The sequence below is a fragment of the Taudactylus pleione genome, unplaced genomic scaffold, assembly GCF_031769625.1.
Source record: "Taudactylus pleione unplaced genomic scaffold, aTauple2 ptg000842l, whole genome shotgun sequence".
In the NCBI taxonomy this organism is placed as follows: Eukaryota; Metazoa; Chordata; class Amphibia; order Anura; family Myobatrachidae; genus Taudactylus; species Taudactylus pleione.
The window spans coordinates 1,216,321-1,234,344 of NW_028285244.1; the positions used below are offsets into that span (position 1 = coordinate 1,216,321).

The following is an 18,024-nucleotide window of genomic DNA, read 5'->3' on the forward strand; positions in this document are numbered from 1 at the left end:
ATGTGACATGTCTCATATCCACTCCTGTTGCATCCATGTACAGTATACCAAACTGCTGAGAGGCAAGGCAGGGTTTATACAGGAGGGTTTCCAAAAGTTTTAAATCACAACAAATAAAAAAACCAAACTTGTTTGCGATAAGTCAGCAACAGACATATTTATTGTAATAATGGGGGTCTATTTACTAAGTAGTGTTAGGAGACAGAGTGAAAAGTGATAAGATGCCAGCCAATCAGCTCCCAACTGTCATTTTTCAAACACAGCCTGTGAGATGACAGCTGGGAGCTGATTGGCTGGTACCTTATCACTTTTCACTCTGCCTCCTAACTCTGCTTAGTAAATAGACCCCAAAATCACTTGTCTGTCTCATAGGCGTGTAATGGGAGTGCCGCGGGCGTGTCAAAGCAAGCGGCTGTATTCACACAAGCACAGACTCAGCCAAACGGAGAAACTAAACCTGCCATAGGGCTGGTGCATGTATTGGTGGTGCGCCGCTGGCGGCATCTAAAGAAACACCGTCAGTGTTACAGCGTGCAGAGACAATGACAGTCCTTGCACAGTCAGACGCCGGCTACTATCCCAGGGGAAGGACCGATACTAGTATTTGCATATTATTGTAGTCGTGACCCTGGCAGCAGACACAAAATCAAACGCAGCTGCATCAGTCTGTGAATTAGGTTCTGGGAAGGATAGGGATGGGGGGGTGTAACCATGCCATGGAGGAGGGAAGAGGGGGTGTAACCATGCCATGGAGGAGGGAAGGGTGTGTAACCATGCCATGGAGGAGGGAAAGGGGGGGTGTAACCATGCCATGGAGGAAGGAAGGGGGGGGTGTAACCATGCCATGGAGGAAGGAAGGTGAGGGAAGGGGGTGTAACCATGCCATGGAGGATGGAAAGGGAGGGGGGGGTGTAACCATGCCATGGAGGAGGGAAAGGGTGGGGTGTAACCATACCATGAAGGAGGGAATGGGGAGTGTAACCATGCCATGGAAAAAGGAAGGGGGGTGTGACCATGCAATGGGGGAGGGAAGGGGGGGTGTAACAATGCCATGGAGGGAAGGGGGATTTAACCATGCCATGGAGGAGGACAGGGGGTGTAACCATGCCATGGAGGAGGGAAGGGGGGTGTAACCGTGCCATGAAGGAGGACAGGGGGTGTAACCATGCCATGGAGGAGGGAAGAGGAGGAAAGGGGGGAGTAACCATGCCATGGAGGAAGGAAAGGGGGGGATGTAACCATGCCATGGAGGAGGGAAAGGGAGAGGGTGTAACCATGCCATGAAGGAGGGAATGGGGAGTGTAACCATGCCATGGAAAAAGGAAGGGGGGTGTAACCATGCCATGGCGGAGGGAAGGGGGGGGAGTAACCATGCCATGGAGGGAAGGGGGGAGTAACCATGCCATAGAGGAGGGAAGAGGGTGTAACCATGCCATGGAGGAGGGAAGGGGGGTGTAACCATACCATGGAGGAGGGAAGGGGGGGTGTAACCAGGCCATGGAGGAGGGAAGGGGGGTGTAACCATGCCATGAAGGAGGGAAGGGGGGGGGGTGTAACCATGCCATGAAGGAGGGAAGGGGGTGTTCTATCATGCAGCTGTGACTTTGAAGGTTTTAGGATTGTTTTTTTTTTTCTTGGGTGGTGGGAAAAAAGATTTGATGTTTAATTTTTTATTTGTCAAATAATTTAAGTTTTCCTTTAGTAATGTATACATATTGTAAAAACCTGGTATGCAGCCAGGAAGATGGCGGTCAAAATGCAGACCGCCGGCTTCCCGACTGTGAAATCCCGGCATGGGACTAATGATAGGCGTTGAAATCCCTACGCCTATCATTATCCACCCGCCAAAATCCCGATGCCCGGCATACCGAACGAAGGTAAGCCGGGCGTCAGGAGCGGACAGCCACGGCTGGGTGGGGTTAGAGTCAGGCAACCCCGGGGGGTGGTTAGGGTTAGGCACCCCCCCCAGGGGGGTTAGGTTTAGGGTGCGTGGAGGGGGGGGTTAGGTTTAGGCACCCCTGGGGGGAGGTTAGGCACTAGGGGGGTGAGGTTATGGTTAGGCACCCCTAAAGGAGGGTTAGGGTTAGGGAGGGAAAGTGTTAGGGATAGTTAAAATACTTACCCTGTTGGGATCTTCAGTCTTCTGCCTTCCAGCGTCGGTATTACATCCGCTGAGCTTATGTCCGGCGGTATGTCATACCGATTCTGAAAAACCCCTATAGTTTGTGGTTATAAGACCGGAACGCCAGATGTAGAGCACACTGGGCTACTCTACAGGAACATCTGGGAGCCACTCAAATGTTTAGGTAATTCTCCCGCATCCTGCCCACTAAATAGTGAAATAGTGACCTCTCAATGGGGTCTTTACATCTGGAGCACACATTGGGAACACAATTGAAAGTATTATGCCTTGAATATGAATGGAAAAAACCGCTTTGAAAGCATCATTGTGAAAACCACTTTTTAAATCAATGGAAATGGTTACAAACATACATATATTTAAATACATAGTCATTTTATATATGAGGAGCCTGTGTACATTCTGATAAAAAATAATTGTCTCCATAGTTCATAAACAGTCCCTATAAGTATATTTGTCCCAAAAAAATTATATTTATATACAACTAGTAATTTTTGGCTTGAGGAGCCTGCACACTGCACTCGCCAAGTGTCAATCTTCTGGTATTTCCTTTCCTTTATTGCTCCTCTCCCTGATGTCACATTGAGATAATGTACAGCCATGGGCAAAAGTTTTGATAATGACAAGTATTGGTTTTCACAAAGTTTGCTGCTTCAGTGTTTTTAGACCTTTTTGTCAGATGTTACTATGGTATACTGAAGTTAAATTACAAGCATTTCATAAGTGTCAAAGGCTTTTATTGACAATTACATTTTTGCAATATGAGTTTATGCAAAGAGTCAATATTTGCATTGTTGCATTGTTGACCTTTCTTTTTCAAGACCTCTGCAATTTGCCCTGGCATGCTGTCAATCAACTTCTGGTCCGCATACTGACTGATGGCCGCCCATTCTTGTCTAATCAATGCTTGGAGCTTGTCAGAATTTTTGGGTTGCTGTTTGTCCACCCAACTCTTGAGGATTGACCACAAGTTCTCAATGGGATTAAGGTCGGGGGAGTTTCCAGGCCATAGACCCAAAATTTCGATGTCATGTTCCCCGAGCCACTTAGCTATCACTTTTGCCTTATAGCAAGGTGCCGGAAAAGGCATTGTTCGTCACCAAACTGTTCTTGGATGGTTGGAAGAAGTTGCTCTTGGAGGATGTTTTGGTACCATTCTTTATTCATGGCTGTGTTCCATAGGCAAACAGAGGGGGGGGGGGTTCCGTCTGCCTGGAAACCCCCCTCCCCAGCACACACCATGAACATAATAGAAATAGTAATATAATACAATGTTACTAGCGTTGCATCTTCTTCTCAGTATCACAAATTAAATGATTATCACCACTTGTGTATCTTTTAAAATGTGTCAGCTAGTAATAAATATACCTGTGCGCCAACTAGGACATGTAGAAAACATGCACTGTTAGGGGTGTACTGCTATGGACCATCAATAGGGTTAATTATTAATACTGTATAATAATACACTATCCAGTACATAAGGAGACCAATATGTACATATATATGTCCAGGGCAGTGCTAGGGTCTTCTGCCGCTCCCCCAGACTCCCGGACTTGCTCCAATGCTCAGGCAGGATGGCCTACTGGCGCATCTAATGGCTATACTGTGATCACTGGTCCTGTATATGCTGGAATTATGCCAAACAATATTAAAGCTGGATAAGTACTAATTCTGCCCTCTTCATGGACTGGCCACACTCGATTTAAAATCAAGCATTTGGAAACCCCCCTCTAGAAATCCTAAATCCTGCATTTGCCACTGTGTTCTTAGGCAAAATTGTGAGTGAGCCCACTCCCTTGACTGAGAAGCAACCCCACACATTAATTATTTTAGTTTCACCTAAATTTACTAAAGGGCAATTGGAGTAGAATTCGTAAAATTCTATTCCAACCCCGGTCGCGCGTGTGAAAACACCCTTTTTCACTTTATTTTAGTAATAATAATGTTGCTAATAAATAGAGCCCTTAAACTCAATTGTCGAGTCATGTTCTACAATATTAAACACCTTCTGCATTTTCCTTTCTGCTGCTGAACAAAAATACAGGGGTCCGCGTGCATCTCTATAAGAGTCATGATTTTTTTTTTACATTTAATTCTGTTTTATTATATAGAATAAAAATCCCCACCAGCTAAGCTAAAAGTGGTGATTCCTCTAGTAGTAAATATCACAGCATACGCAGACACTGTAGAACGTCCTCACAGGAATCTGCAGCACAAGCCAGGACAATGATATCCTTTACTCTGTCTCTTTGCTATAATTAGCAATGATGTCATTGGTACAGTTTAAGCAACGTAACCTTAACGATTTGTGTCTTCAGCCATCTTTTTATACATTGACAGTATTTATTGATTATTCTCATTTTTCTATGGCACATGAATGAACACAATACACTACTTATAGATATTTGCATACAATAAAACACTAATTAATGGCTGTATCTAGCCTAGAAACACGCAAACTTTCTACTTGGAACACAGTGTTATACAAGCATAGGGGACATTTATGAAAACTAGTGCACAAGGAAACTGGGCTTTAATCCATAGAAACCAATTAGATTCTGGGCTAAATGTAATAGAGTGTGAGCCAGCGCCACTTCGGAAATACATGCAAGTATACCAGTATTTTTAAAGCAGCAAGCATGTTAAAGGCTAAACCAGCTTAGTTTAACTTTTATCATGCTTGCTGCTCTAAAAATACGGGCATACTCGCATATATTCCGGCAGCAGCGCAGACTCGCACTCTATTACATTTAGCCCTCTGTGTTTTTTCAGAGCTCAGTTTTGAAAATAAAAGGAAACTGGAGCATGATTTCTATTAGGTTACAGCTTTTTTTTTCCTGTTTCCAAAGATTATTATCTCCATTACGGTTTACTGATCAAAACACAAAAGGTGAGGAATCCACATTTGTATATGCAGGGACTTCAGGAGCTCTGAGGGGCCCGGGTACAGCTCTTTATCCGGAGGGCTGTCCTTTGCAATTTTAATCGCATTTCTATGTACATACTGGCATAATTAATGCCAGTGTGTACCGCATCGCAGATACGATGCTTAATACATCCTGTCCTTGGTGTGGTAAGATTGAGTGTATAACTAGGATGTAAGGAATGTCAGGATGTGTGGCTTTTAAACATTTTAGTGTTTCATTTTAACATTCAACATTACATTTTATAAAAGTATGTTTTTATATATTTATAGTTTTAGGAATGCTTTAATTGATGACTAGTGATGGCAGAGTGGCAGTGATAAGGAAATTTTCCTCACGTTTTAAAATAATTTGCACAGAGAATCTTATCTCTAATTGAGGTCCCCATTTAACAACGAAGCATAACCCCTTTAGCACTCACTAAGAGGGGTTAGGTCATCTGCATCGCTCACTGCATCGCTCTCGCTATCTAAAGCGATGCGCTCCCCATTGCCTGCCTCTCCGGCTTCAGCGAAGCCTTCCAGGCACTGTCGGGTCTCTGCCAGGCTACAGTGCCATGCACAGACGGAACGTCGCGCATGCGAATTACACTGGATCTCGTCACTGGCAGCTTTAGGCTGCCAGCAGCCGAGTGGAGGACCAAGCAGATATGGAGGACTACGCTGGACCTCGCCGGAGTATTGATAAATACTAGTAACATTTTCATTCATTCATAAATGGAGCCCTTTTTGAAACTTTTTATGGTTTAATAACATAATACACACACACACACACACACAATACAAAAACACAACACTCACAGCACCACTTATGCTTAATAATTGGTGCTACAGGCCCCATTTGTACATAACACAACTTCCCCCAGCATAGGGTATTAATTATCCTGTATTAGAATGACATGCAATACAAGTGACTGCTATTTGGTTCATTACACCTCAATGAAATGTGATAACCTTGTCAGACCCTGTAAGGAAAAGTACATTAGACCATATTTTCAGACCACATACTGCATGCAAATCATATAAAATGTATTTGTGAATCCCTTGTTTTTATAGGCTGTCCGGTAGAAGAGCAGAATGAATGTAAATCAACTACTTTAAAAAAAATAAATAAAAAAAATATAGTGTGTATATATATATATATATATATATATATATAATTTATATATATTTTGAAATATAATGTATGTAGAAGCTGGTATTCTCATAGAAGTAAAAGAATGATTTACTATGGACTGAAATGGAACAATGCTCAGAGCGGAATTCAACGCAAATTGAATAGCACCGGGAGGGAGCTCCCGAAGCTATTTGACTCAGCGCGCGGTTATGTTGGAGAGTGCCAGTTCACAAGTCTTAACCTGGGTGTATACTATAGTGCCGGCCGTGAGACTGTTTGCGTCGCGCTAAGCAATAAAACAGCTGCGCGCCCGTCACCTTTGTGGGATTTCTCCTCGCATTCCCAGGGGGGTGCGAGAAGAAATCCTTAGCCCGCCCAAACACTGCGTTGAATTGAGTAGCTTCAGGAGCTCCCTCCCGCGGCTATTCAACATCGCTTTGAATTGAATTCCCCCATTTGTGACTAGATTTCTATGAACACCGTGTTCAGACCCAATAATGTTGCACCTAGAGTGGGGTTGAACTCTAGGTGTAGCATTGTTCGGTCGATCTAGAGTGGGGTTGAACCACTCTATGTGTTGGGTCGATGTCTGCACAACTGAGCGATTATTTGATACTGCGCATGCTCGATAAACCCTGGAAACTGCGACGGCACATGTGTACCACTAAGTGTATACAGAGACTGGAGCTGCATTTTGAATTGTTCCCATTTGAGTTGCCCATGGGTTTTCCTGGGTGAAGTCTGGGAAGTGGCCTAAAGTGAATGCAAAAAATGCCATCTCATTGGTGTGTTATGGGAGTGCCATAGGTGTGTCAGTGTACGGGGCTGCATTCCCATATGAGGACCCACAACAACAAAGCCCATGTTTTGAGATTTTTCAGGAGACACTGTACCAGCCATAGTGCATCGTAAGGGACGATGGTGCGTAGATGGTGGAGTTGCACTGTCTATATGCATTGAAAGTGGGCATCTCAGAGCTTGCTCAGTCAGTGGTGTATTAGTACACAAAGGGGAGGCTAAAACTAGCATTTGCATATTATCACAGCTGTGAATCCAAAAAAAAACAAAACACAGCCATGCATGCATTAGAGCCCACCTCTGAATAAGGTCTTCTGGGGGTCTATGTATTAAGTCTTTGGGGAATATTTACTAAAGTGCGGGTTTACAAAAGTGGAGATGTTGGCCATAGCAACCAACCAGATTCTACATATCATTTATCTAGTACCTTCGAGAAAATGATAGCTAGAATCTGATTGGTTGCTATGGGGAACATCTCCACTTTTGTAAACCCGCACTTTAGTAAATTTACTCCTTGGAGAGAGATAAAGTCGAGAGAGAAAGTACCAACTAATTAGCTCCTAACTGTCATTTTTTTAAACACAGCCTGCAAAGTGACAGTTAGGAGCTGATTGATTGGTTGGTATGTTATCTCCATCCACTTTTTCTCTCTGCAAGGCTTAGTACATAGTAGCTAATTGGTTGGTATTTTAGCTCTGTCCATTTTATCTCTCTCCAAGCTTAGTAGACTCCTCAGTCACTCATTTTTAAACACACTAAAGTCAGCAATGTAAACGCTGGCTGGGAAACACAGCTTGAGACATACTGTATATCATACTATCTGAAGTACCCAGCGTTGCACGGGTTTAAATCTTCAAGTTAAGTTTTATTACTGGACGTTGTCCCAATCCATCCAGTGGAAGGCCCAGAACAGGCCTCCTGGGTCAAAGTTCTGCTCGGCGCACTCCGCTGTGAGGTCCGACCAAGACCTCAGCCACCCCATTAGGCATCCCAGACGAGTTGCCACCCCTCTGTGAAGTTTTCATCCAAAACCATCCAGTGGAAGGCTCAGAACAGGCTCCCCGGGTCATAGTTCTGCCCAGAGTACACAGCTAACCCCCCCTAAAACCTGGCCAGAATTCAACTAGACCACCTTGCGTTGGTTTCCATCCCATTCGGTGCAGGGATGTCCGAATGCAAACAACAAACAGACCAATGAATTTAATACATAAGATTACAATAAGTGACAGTGGTGTCTCCAAGTAATATCTGGGAATTTTTTGCAGTTGATTAAAAAAAAAATTCTGATTTCCACAACTGTACATCGTTCAACTTTTCTAAAACAAACACACACAAAAGTTTAAATTGGCCTTACTCAGAAATATCTTTAGCATCTTTAAGCTCTGAGCTATTATCTTATTACAGCACTTGCTATTTTAAACTTTTTTTTCCCCCGACAGTCAAGTCAAAAGATTCCATTGTCATTTTAGTAAAGTGTTTTAATTAAAAATTATGCACAATTCTTTCCTAAATCATATATTCTCTTGATCTCTGTGTGTGTTCATGAATTACGCGGACTCTCCAGCTTCTTAACACTGCGGGATACTGATAAGCAACATTGTCACATTAAAATCAAACTGCACTACATATGAAAGTGTATGCTGTTTACTAAAGGAAGCATAATCCAAATGTAATATTATGCATAGGTGATACATCTCGTGTGTCAATTCAAAACTTAAAAAAAACCAAAAAAAAACATTTTATTTGCAATGCAAAAGTTTCAGTGTATAATGGGAGAGGTATGGGGGGGTGTAGTGTGCAGTAGGCAGACAAAGTAAAATGTACAATGTTCGGGCGAAGTATTGGTGATGTAGGGTGTCACTATCATGTCCCAACAGCACATCGCCGCACATTGCATATAATTTTTTTTATTTGAAATGTCCCCAAAAAGTTCTGACCATTCTCAACTTCTTGCTCATTAACATTCATTTACAGTAGATGAGTAAAACCACGATAGGCTGTAGGAGGGGAGAGTTATGCTGCAGGAGGGGATTGTAAGGATTAGGCTGTGGGGGGAGGAGTAGGGATAGGTGAAGTGTACTCACCGCCGCTGGACCAGATGACCTCCGGACCCAGAAAACACTGGTGATTCACTGGAGCCGCCAAAGCCGCTAACAGGTAAGCGAAGCTGCTGCACCCACGGGAAACACATTTATGTCAACATTATGGCCAATGTCGACACTCTCATCAAGATTATGAATGTCCACAGAACATAGCCAGCCCATTCATAACAATTTAATATACTGTTATATACTGTACATATTTGGATTATAATAATGTACATGGGCAGGATATATTATTGGCAAAAATGTGGTCAAACCCCCGAAAATGCAGTTTTTCGGGTGTTTGACCACATTTCTCCTATGTACCAAGCTCCAGAATGCGATGCATTCCAGACTTTGGACCCTGCGGGTAACGCCATCTAAAGTAGGCGTTATCCAATAGAAGCCTATGGGCTTATTTCCGCATTCCTAACTGAGATGGATCCAATTAAATACCTCCCAGTATCCCCGGCGGCGTGTACATCATTCGGCACATACGCAGAGGGAGCCAGAGGGACTTTTGCCTATCACAGAGGGACAGTCTATCACAAAGGATAGCTCTTATCAGATCTTATCGGAGCTGTCCTTTGCGATTAGAAATGCAAATGTAGGTACACACCGGCATAGTCAACACCGGTACGTACCCAGTAAGTGGCTGAATGTATGGCATCGCGGATGCATCCAGCCCCATGTCTGTTAAGTTATGTATACTATATGGTACCTATATAAAATAGATTCAGCAAACCCACCAATATGAGCCTCTCCATAAAATGCACTGCAACCAGACTTTACACTTACTTTACCACCAGTTTTCAAGGCTGAATCAATGAATTAAATGTTTTTAATTTTTTTAAGCGAGATATATATATATCTATCTATGTGAAATTAATGAAACTGCAATAATAAATTAAGTGGGAAATTTAGGAGCAGAGCATTTTGTACCAGGTAGAAGGGGGTCACGTTTGGGGGTCTGGAGTTCATGCCAGATCAATTTTCAATTTATCTAGCTCAGGGTGATGTTACAATACTGAACAGCATTCATAAAGTATTTATAATTTTTTGGATTATTATATGTTCCATATTTTCTCTAAATCCTTAAAATCTAATGCACAATATTCACTAAGAATTAAAAAAAAACATATTTTGGCGCCACCCAATGGTTTTTCATAGAACAGCACCAACTGCAAACCTCAAAGGGCTACTTAAAATGTAATATAAGCATGAAAATATATATATATATATATATATATATATATATACTGTGTATAAAAAAAAAAATCCACTCTCCCTGCTGATTAAATAACGTCTGCCCCGATGTTGTCAGATTCGCAAACATTACAAATACATCTGAATATGATAGAATGTAACACATTCTCATGGCCTCATTTAGGGTTAGGAGGTGGCTAAAACCATGTTCCTCGCAAAGTGGTAAAAATTTAAAAAGTGCTGATAGACTTAGGTCCAAACTTAGGACTATAGGTCGATTTTTGTTTTTTGTTATATTTGTAGTCGTTTTGCATTAGTTTTTGCAAATCAGAGATTTACTAAAGGCAAAACAGACTATAAAATGACTAAAACCGAATATAGACTGTCGAAGCCGGGTGATTGGCTGAGACCTAAATTGTAAAATTAGAATCTGCACGATGCCATTTTATGTTGCCCCTGACGATGCCATCTTGCATCGTCAGCATGAAACCACTATGTGCGATGCTCATATGCTACGTGCGACTACATTGCTTCCGCCTATTGTTTAAAATCCCACCATACCCCATACGCACATTAAATCATACATATAATATACAAGACGCACAGCGCACAGTTGCGCTGTTTAGCAAAGCACTCTACACGTAAAACACAACACGCATAGTAGCGACTGTGCGATACCCCGTGTACGACGCTGCTATGATTATTAGCGTCATGCGTCTGCCACTGCCCCAGGTTAAAAGTACTCATTATACTAATACGTACATTTATTACTACATATAATATGAACAACCCCACAAAGCACGTACCATGGTGTTCTCCACAAACACGTAGACGCACAACGCATACTAGCATCTTTTCTTAATATCCCCACACTGACACATTGCATACTTATACAAAAAGGTTCCCTAGCATTAAGGTTCACATTAAAGGTTTTATATTATCAAATCTATTGTGAAATGCAGGTATTTTGATATCTAGGGTTTAGTACATGATAAACAGACAGTGTTTGGTGCTATTCTAAACCACTGTTTATTTGCAGATTTCCGGTTCCGGATGCCAACTTGTTCTATTGTATTGCTTAACTCTGCAAGGATTTATATGCAAGCACCCTGGATCTGGTAATTAGTCATCTTTCTTTTTTCTGTTGACAGAGGTTTCATTGTTGATACCGGGAAATCTGGATCCAGAGCGCATGCGTATGTATTGACTGTACCTTGTATATTGTATAACCTTTGCACTAATTGTATTATAGATCAAGGCATGTAACTATCTGCTTTTATGTGAATAACAACTTTCGTGCTTTGGAACCACACTCAAAGTCTGGAAAGTGATTATTTCATGTTATTCAACGCTAAATAGTGATTTTATGATATAGAGGTTAAATAGGAATTGATATGACCAAACATGGATACTTTTACATGTACGACTACAGGTCAGGATCCCTAGATTTACTATCAGTCTGCTTTAAAAACGAACAAAAATCTTACTAAAAAGCGATTGATAAAATCACTCAGACAATAGACCTGCCTGAGACAGTCGTGTTTGGGGGAAGCTATGCACAGATCACTATGATCTGTGCATCTTCTTGGGGTGTAATAGATACAATTTTAAAAAAGGGGGTGACCCCCCCCAAAAAGCATAAGAAGCCCTGGATCTTTAAGCCCATTCTGGTACAGGAAAATCGGGGGAAAACTGGCATGGGGTACCCCCTATTTTCCTATAAGCAGCACCTGGCTGAACCAGCCAGGGTGGTAATGCCATAGCAGGTACCCATACACCGTGAGGTCCCACTGACAAAGCATTTACCATACCCATACTGGCAATCCTCGAAAAGTATCCTGTTTTTTTTGTTTGTTTTTTAACTTTATCTATTACATTGTTTAACCCTAAGAAGCCTGCACAGATCATAATGATCTGGGAAGTGATTCTTTTTTTTGTATACATGTTTTAGGTTCTGTTTGCATTCGGTTTCAATCTGATAGTTCAAATCCGAATGTATTTACACCTGCCAAATCCGACTAACATCGAAGTCAATTTTTAAATCAACTTCAAAATGAAATGTTAGTACTGTAATTTGGACTGTAAAACAGAAAGAGAATTTCAGTATATTTAATTCGATTTAATTTCATTTGAAATCGACTACAAAATCAACCTTTAGTAAATATTCCCATTAGAGTTCAGAGGGGGCACATCCTAGCTGAACTCTAAATCAGAGTGTTAAAATAGAGCTGAAAAGAAAAATGCTTGTGCTCAATTTTACCCATATTACACATTGTACTGGGTGCAGTGGCAATAATAATGCCCATTACATACATACAGTGTACATGAGAGAAACACTATCGTTGTCAGCTCTATGACTACCACTGCAAACCTGTATGCACCTAGCAAATAAATGCATAGGGATTTTGTTTATATTTTGATCAAAGCTTGCAGCTCAATGTCAAGGGATCACCAAAATTCAGCACGTCCCTACACTAGCATATATACTTTACACAACACTAGATTGCAGTTAAGGTGCACTCACCTCTCAGTTAGAATAAAGCTAGCTAGTATTTGTTTTCTACATGGAAAAACAAGTAGTATTTTCTGTCCATGAAAAAGAGAAAAAAAAATACAAAAAGGACATTTGTCCCCCGCCCCCCCTAGGTTGACAGGATTCAATAAAAATTGTGTCATCCAACCTCTCGACTGAAGTGGGCGGCACAGAGTGACTGCCCAACTCTGTCGGGAGACCAGGAGTGCACCTTCCTCCCCAAATTCGGGACTCTCCTGTACCTTTCTGGGATAGTTAGTAAGTATACGGTACTTGCATCTTTGGACAGTCCATATCCATATGCTTGGTTTCATAGCGGTCATCATTATCATTGCGCACCTGCCACCAGCTCTATCCTTGGTGCAAAAGATTTGTCTGACAACAGGCGTAATTATCATACACGCAAATCTGCACAGCCCGCAATTCTGTCAAAACATACTACCTCAAAACTTAGCTTATATGCCAAAACCCCATTACCACCCAGTTCACCCTTTCATACCCAAGTACATCACCCATATCTGTGTACGCCATACTTACTTACTCTCCAGGAAGGTGCCGGAGCCGCTTGCATTTTCAGGCAGTCCCCTGCACCCCCGGAAGAGTGACCGGATCTCCCGCATCCCAGCTAATCACCAGGAATCGTGGCCCCCTCCTCACGGACCCGCAATTTGCCGATTCTCCTCTCCAAGCTTCACGCGGAGAGCACACTTAAAAGTAGGGAAGTATGGTGTACGCTTAGATCCGGAGCATGCGCAGTACAAAGACACACAGGATATATATGTAAAATCAACTTATGTTCAACTATACATCGGCTCCTTTAGGAGGATATGATCCCAACTCTAAATGTGGCTTTAGTGCAAACCTACTATAAGTTCACTTATGTACCTACTGTAGACCGTATTTATCAAACAACACCCTTGATCCAACCAACTTTTCTCAATGGCTGGTGCAAACTTTGGTACACCCCAATGTTATCAGACACTAACCACTGATCACCGAGGCAAAAGGCACAGAGTACCCCTATGCGGTTGAGAATGATAACATGAGTGTGCATATGTAGCCAGGCCCAGCGACAGGGGGCTACACCCAACCTGGGACCCAAGGTTCAGAGGGGCCTTGAGGTTATGGGGCTGCTGCATCTGACTGTCCGTCAAGCATGGAGTAAGTAGGCAAAAAGAAATTCCAAATTATCAAGACGCTCCACTCCCTGGCTGCCTAGATGAGTAGTCTATGTCCCGGAGAGAGAGGGGGACGGGGCAGTCCATAATCTGGCTGAGTGGGAGGTCCCCCTGTGGCACCCCCATTACCTGCTTCTACGTAACGCCTGCAACCTTATGTCCATGTCAACTTTTGGTGGTCGACATTTTTTAGGTCATATTATTTCAGTCGACATTTTGGTGTCGACTTTATGATTCTCTAAGCTTTCTAAATTGTGAATACATCAGAATGGACAGAGCTTTATCACATACCGCTAGGCTATATAAGTTTCAGCATGAATTTTGGAAAATTAATTTACCAAAAAACAGGACTTTCACATGAATCAATATGGGTAACCTTACAGAATATTTTACATTCAAAATACAATAGTTTCCTTTAAACTCTAATTGAATTTGGATGTGGTACGGTACTACATAATAATCAGGTAATTCTGAAGTATTTACTTTATAGTGCATGAACCAAAAAAAAAACTACAACGTAACCAAATTGCCATGGCATTGTATTTTTTGTACATTATTACCCACACATGTACATCAGCCTGGTCGTTAACAGTGTTGATAAGAAAGTAAATTAACTGCAGGTAATTTACCTAATGTGCATGACCAACTCTAGAGAGTGTTCCAACTACTTATTCAGCAAACACCCACGCGTTTCTCCCATTCAACAGCATCATTTGTTTAAAAGACCCCACAGAAAAAAACATATGACTGTATCATTACTACAATACCATTCCTGCCTATGTAGTGTGAGAGATTTCAGATCAGACTGTGAAACTATTTAAAAACAAGAACATCGACATTTAGTAATGTATGGACTTTTTAGTGCTTAAACAAATTATATCACCCATCAAAGACCACCTGGAGAAGCCAAAACCTTTACTAGAAGTGGTAATGGCTTCTAATACAAACATACTATAAAACATAATGGAAACGCAGAATTAATTAAGTTCCAAAACGCAAGACCTGATTATTCTGCAATACTGTAGTAGGATGGGATACCTTCATATTTAAGGCAGTCATGGGATGGTCAACCAAATTGTGTTAATGTACACATTAGTCAAATGTACTTACTATGATGTTCATATGTACTGTATGTAGGTAATATTTTACTATGTTAATGCTAATGTAAAACCACAATGTTTAACAATTCTGACAGATCTTTTGCCAAGTTATTGCCTGGAAATGATTTGTCTCAGTGGAATTGAATAGTTAATGGAATCGATTGTTCTTAGAACAACATTTCAGGTATTTAAAAGGTATTTATTATTTCCAAGACATATTAAGACACAGGGAATACTATAGCAATGAGAACATTGCATTTTAAACCAGTATTTATTGTTGTCAGTAAAAGTTATTTTTTCTTGTACACTACACTGAAACGTACCTAATGTCCACAGTAACCAGATGTCATGTACAGTATGTATCGGTCTAACACACACACACAGCAGTAGGTATCAGTATAGAACAGTGGTCAGTGAACAGGGGTAAATTACCCCACATGGGATAAAAATGAAATTGCTGGGGGTAATGGACGGACAGCCGGACATGCATATGAATCATTCTATAATAGAATGGTTCATATGCATGCCCGGCTGTGCCGCAGGGAGGCTCTAAGCCGGACGCCCGCTGAGATGTTATTAGCAGCGGGCGCCCGGCTCCTTCCCTGCAGCGCCGCATTAGCCGGAGGACGGAGTTCTCTTCTGAACTCCAGCTTCCGGCTCTCTCCATGCGCACTATGGGAGAGACATCATGACGTCTCTCCCATAGTTCCGAGGAGCAGCCGGGCGGACAGGACGGTGGCAGATGCAGGAGCGGGGATTAAGGGAAGTGGGTTTTTTTTTTGTGGTACAAGCGGCACTACAGGGTTATTATATGGGGGCAGTACTACAGGGGCATTATATGGAGCACTACTATATGATTTCCTTCCTTTCAAATCAAGGGGGTAATGTCGGCGTATCTAAATATATTTTGGGGTAAAAGGTAAAAAAGTTCCCTGACCCCTGGTATAGATGCTATATATAGTATTTAATAAATAATTTGTCTAAATGATCACAAAATTACTTTGTACTGCTGTGTGAGAGTCAACAGTCATTAACAATTAAGAAAACAAAAGTGGCCATTATAAAAGTGACTTCATCTGGATGTAATTAAATGACAAAACACAAACACCAGCGCAGGTTCCCCATGTGTGCACACCTTACATAACACAATCCTTTCCGCTGTCAGTGATTTTATTCTCAGCCCTCTCTAAAGTTTTGCTATAAAAGAGATGCAGGTATTTTAAAAGTTTGTTAACTCACAAATGACAAGACTTATATGAAAACATACAGTATATGCACACGTGCAGCTAAACAATTCTTCTGTACTGCAGCACGCAACATAGAAGACTACACACTGACAACAAAATTCAGCACTTGGTTCCCCAATCAGTCATCTCCTAACCTTCCCTGAATGAGTTGTTCTATGTAGCATTACATTACATTGGTTAAATATTTAATAAAGTAACAAATCCTGTAGACACTGCTCTGGCATACTGTAGCCATACATCTATCTTATCAGTACATATCAACACCCATCTACTGTACCTGACTACCGGCAACCCTATACACACAGGTAATACAGATCTGACATGCAAACAACTAAACATGGAGATAGATAGATAGATAGATAGATAGATAGATAGATAGATAGATAGATAGATAGATAGATAGATAATGGATTAGGGTAACTGTGGCGCTTACCTGGTGTCCTGGTCCTGATAGGGAAATTATATCGGTTTGCAAATTCATTCCCAGAGGAATGCTGATCCCGGGACTGGCTGGGCTTCATCCAGGCAACTTTTGCATCCTTTGAGTCACTAGTTCGTCTCCTGATGCTCCAGGGTCACCCGCAGCAGCAGCTGTCCCACGGCCATGCACGCAGTCCCTTCCCGAGATTCAGCATGTGCACGCAGTCCCTTCCCGAGATTCAGCATGTGCACGCAGTCCCTTCCCGAGATTCAGCATGTGCACGCAGTCCCTTCCCGAGATTCAGCATGTGCACGCATGAGACGGGCTCCGGAGTCACTGACACAGCGGCAGCAGCTCCCGGACACCACCTGTGCGTTCTCCTCCAGCCAGCAGCGTTCTGAGGCTGAGTCGGGGGCTGCCTCCAGCCCACCACCAGCAGCAGGGGATTCACCGGGATTAACCCGTCCCCAGCACAGGGGAGCCCCGTCCAGTGTGCATGACACAGTCACATGATCTCTGCCTGAACACTTGCTGCTCAGGAAGATTTCCTTTATGCATTACACTGGGGTTGTCAATGAGCAAATAATTATCTTTATAAGTCTTCCCAAATCATTGTGCCCATCCTGTTTCTGCTAGCTAAAACATCTAAAAGGGAATTTTAAATGATTTTAATAGGCATGTTTTGCAGAACATTGCTTGATGGATAAAATAAAGATAATTAGATATTTCTGATGCCAATAAAGGTAACATGTCATGTCATTATTTAGTAGATGGGTACAGTTTTATGCTGATATCGTTTAGTTTACATTTTTTACTTATATGCACTGTTAGTAAATGTACCCCTCTTAGCTACATTCACTGAACATCCTTATTATGAAGATGCCCTTTGTGTGAAGTATAAGTGCATAACCTTCAGGGATGGCACTGTCATTAGGAGATTACCTAGGGCATCAATGGTTAATGGGCAGCTGACACATTAAGGGGTCAATTCAATTAGCTGGGAGTCAGCTAGTAGTTTGAGTACAGTATATGCATCCATGTGGCACATTTAAGCTAGCCCTGGACTTGAGGACATTTGTTTGCAGCCACGATGAGGCACGTGTAGGGTAAGATCATGGAGGGCAGCAAGCTGAGGTGCATTAGAATGGCACTTCGCCCTACTGGCCCCTAATTGAATCTGGGCATGATATAATGACACTCAGGATGCCGGCTGTCAATAGACTGACAGCGGCATCCCAATGGCTAGAACCCCAACAGGAGAACAGTAAGTACTGCTCCCC

At 42.1% G+C, this 18,024-nt stretch overlaps 1 protein-coding gene across 3 annotated transcripts in view; it reads right to left on the bottom strand.

Annotated features, from left to right (window-relative positions):
* SGCG (sarcoglycan gamma) overlaps positions 1-17,248 on the bottom strand; it is a 344,151-nt gene extending 326,903 nt beyond the window's left edge. For all 3 annotated transcript variants that reach the window (XM_088458609.1, XM_088458607.1, XM_088458606.1), the window contains exon 1: positions 16,757-17,248. In XM_088458609.1, coding sequence (XP_088314735.1) covers positions 16,757-16,804 — 48 coding nt within the window. In that variant the 5' untranslated portion in view covers positions 16,805-17,248. The remainder of the gene's footprint in view (positions 1-16,756) is intronic.
* Between the last annotated feature and the right edge of the window lie 776 nt (positions 17,249-18,024).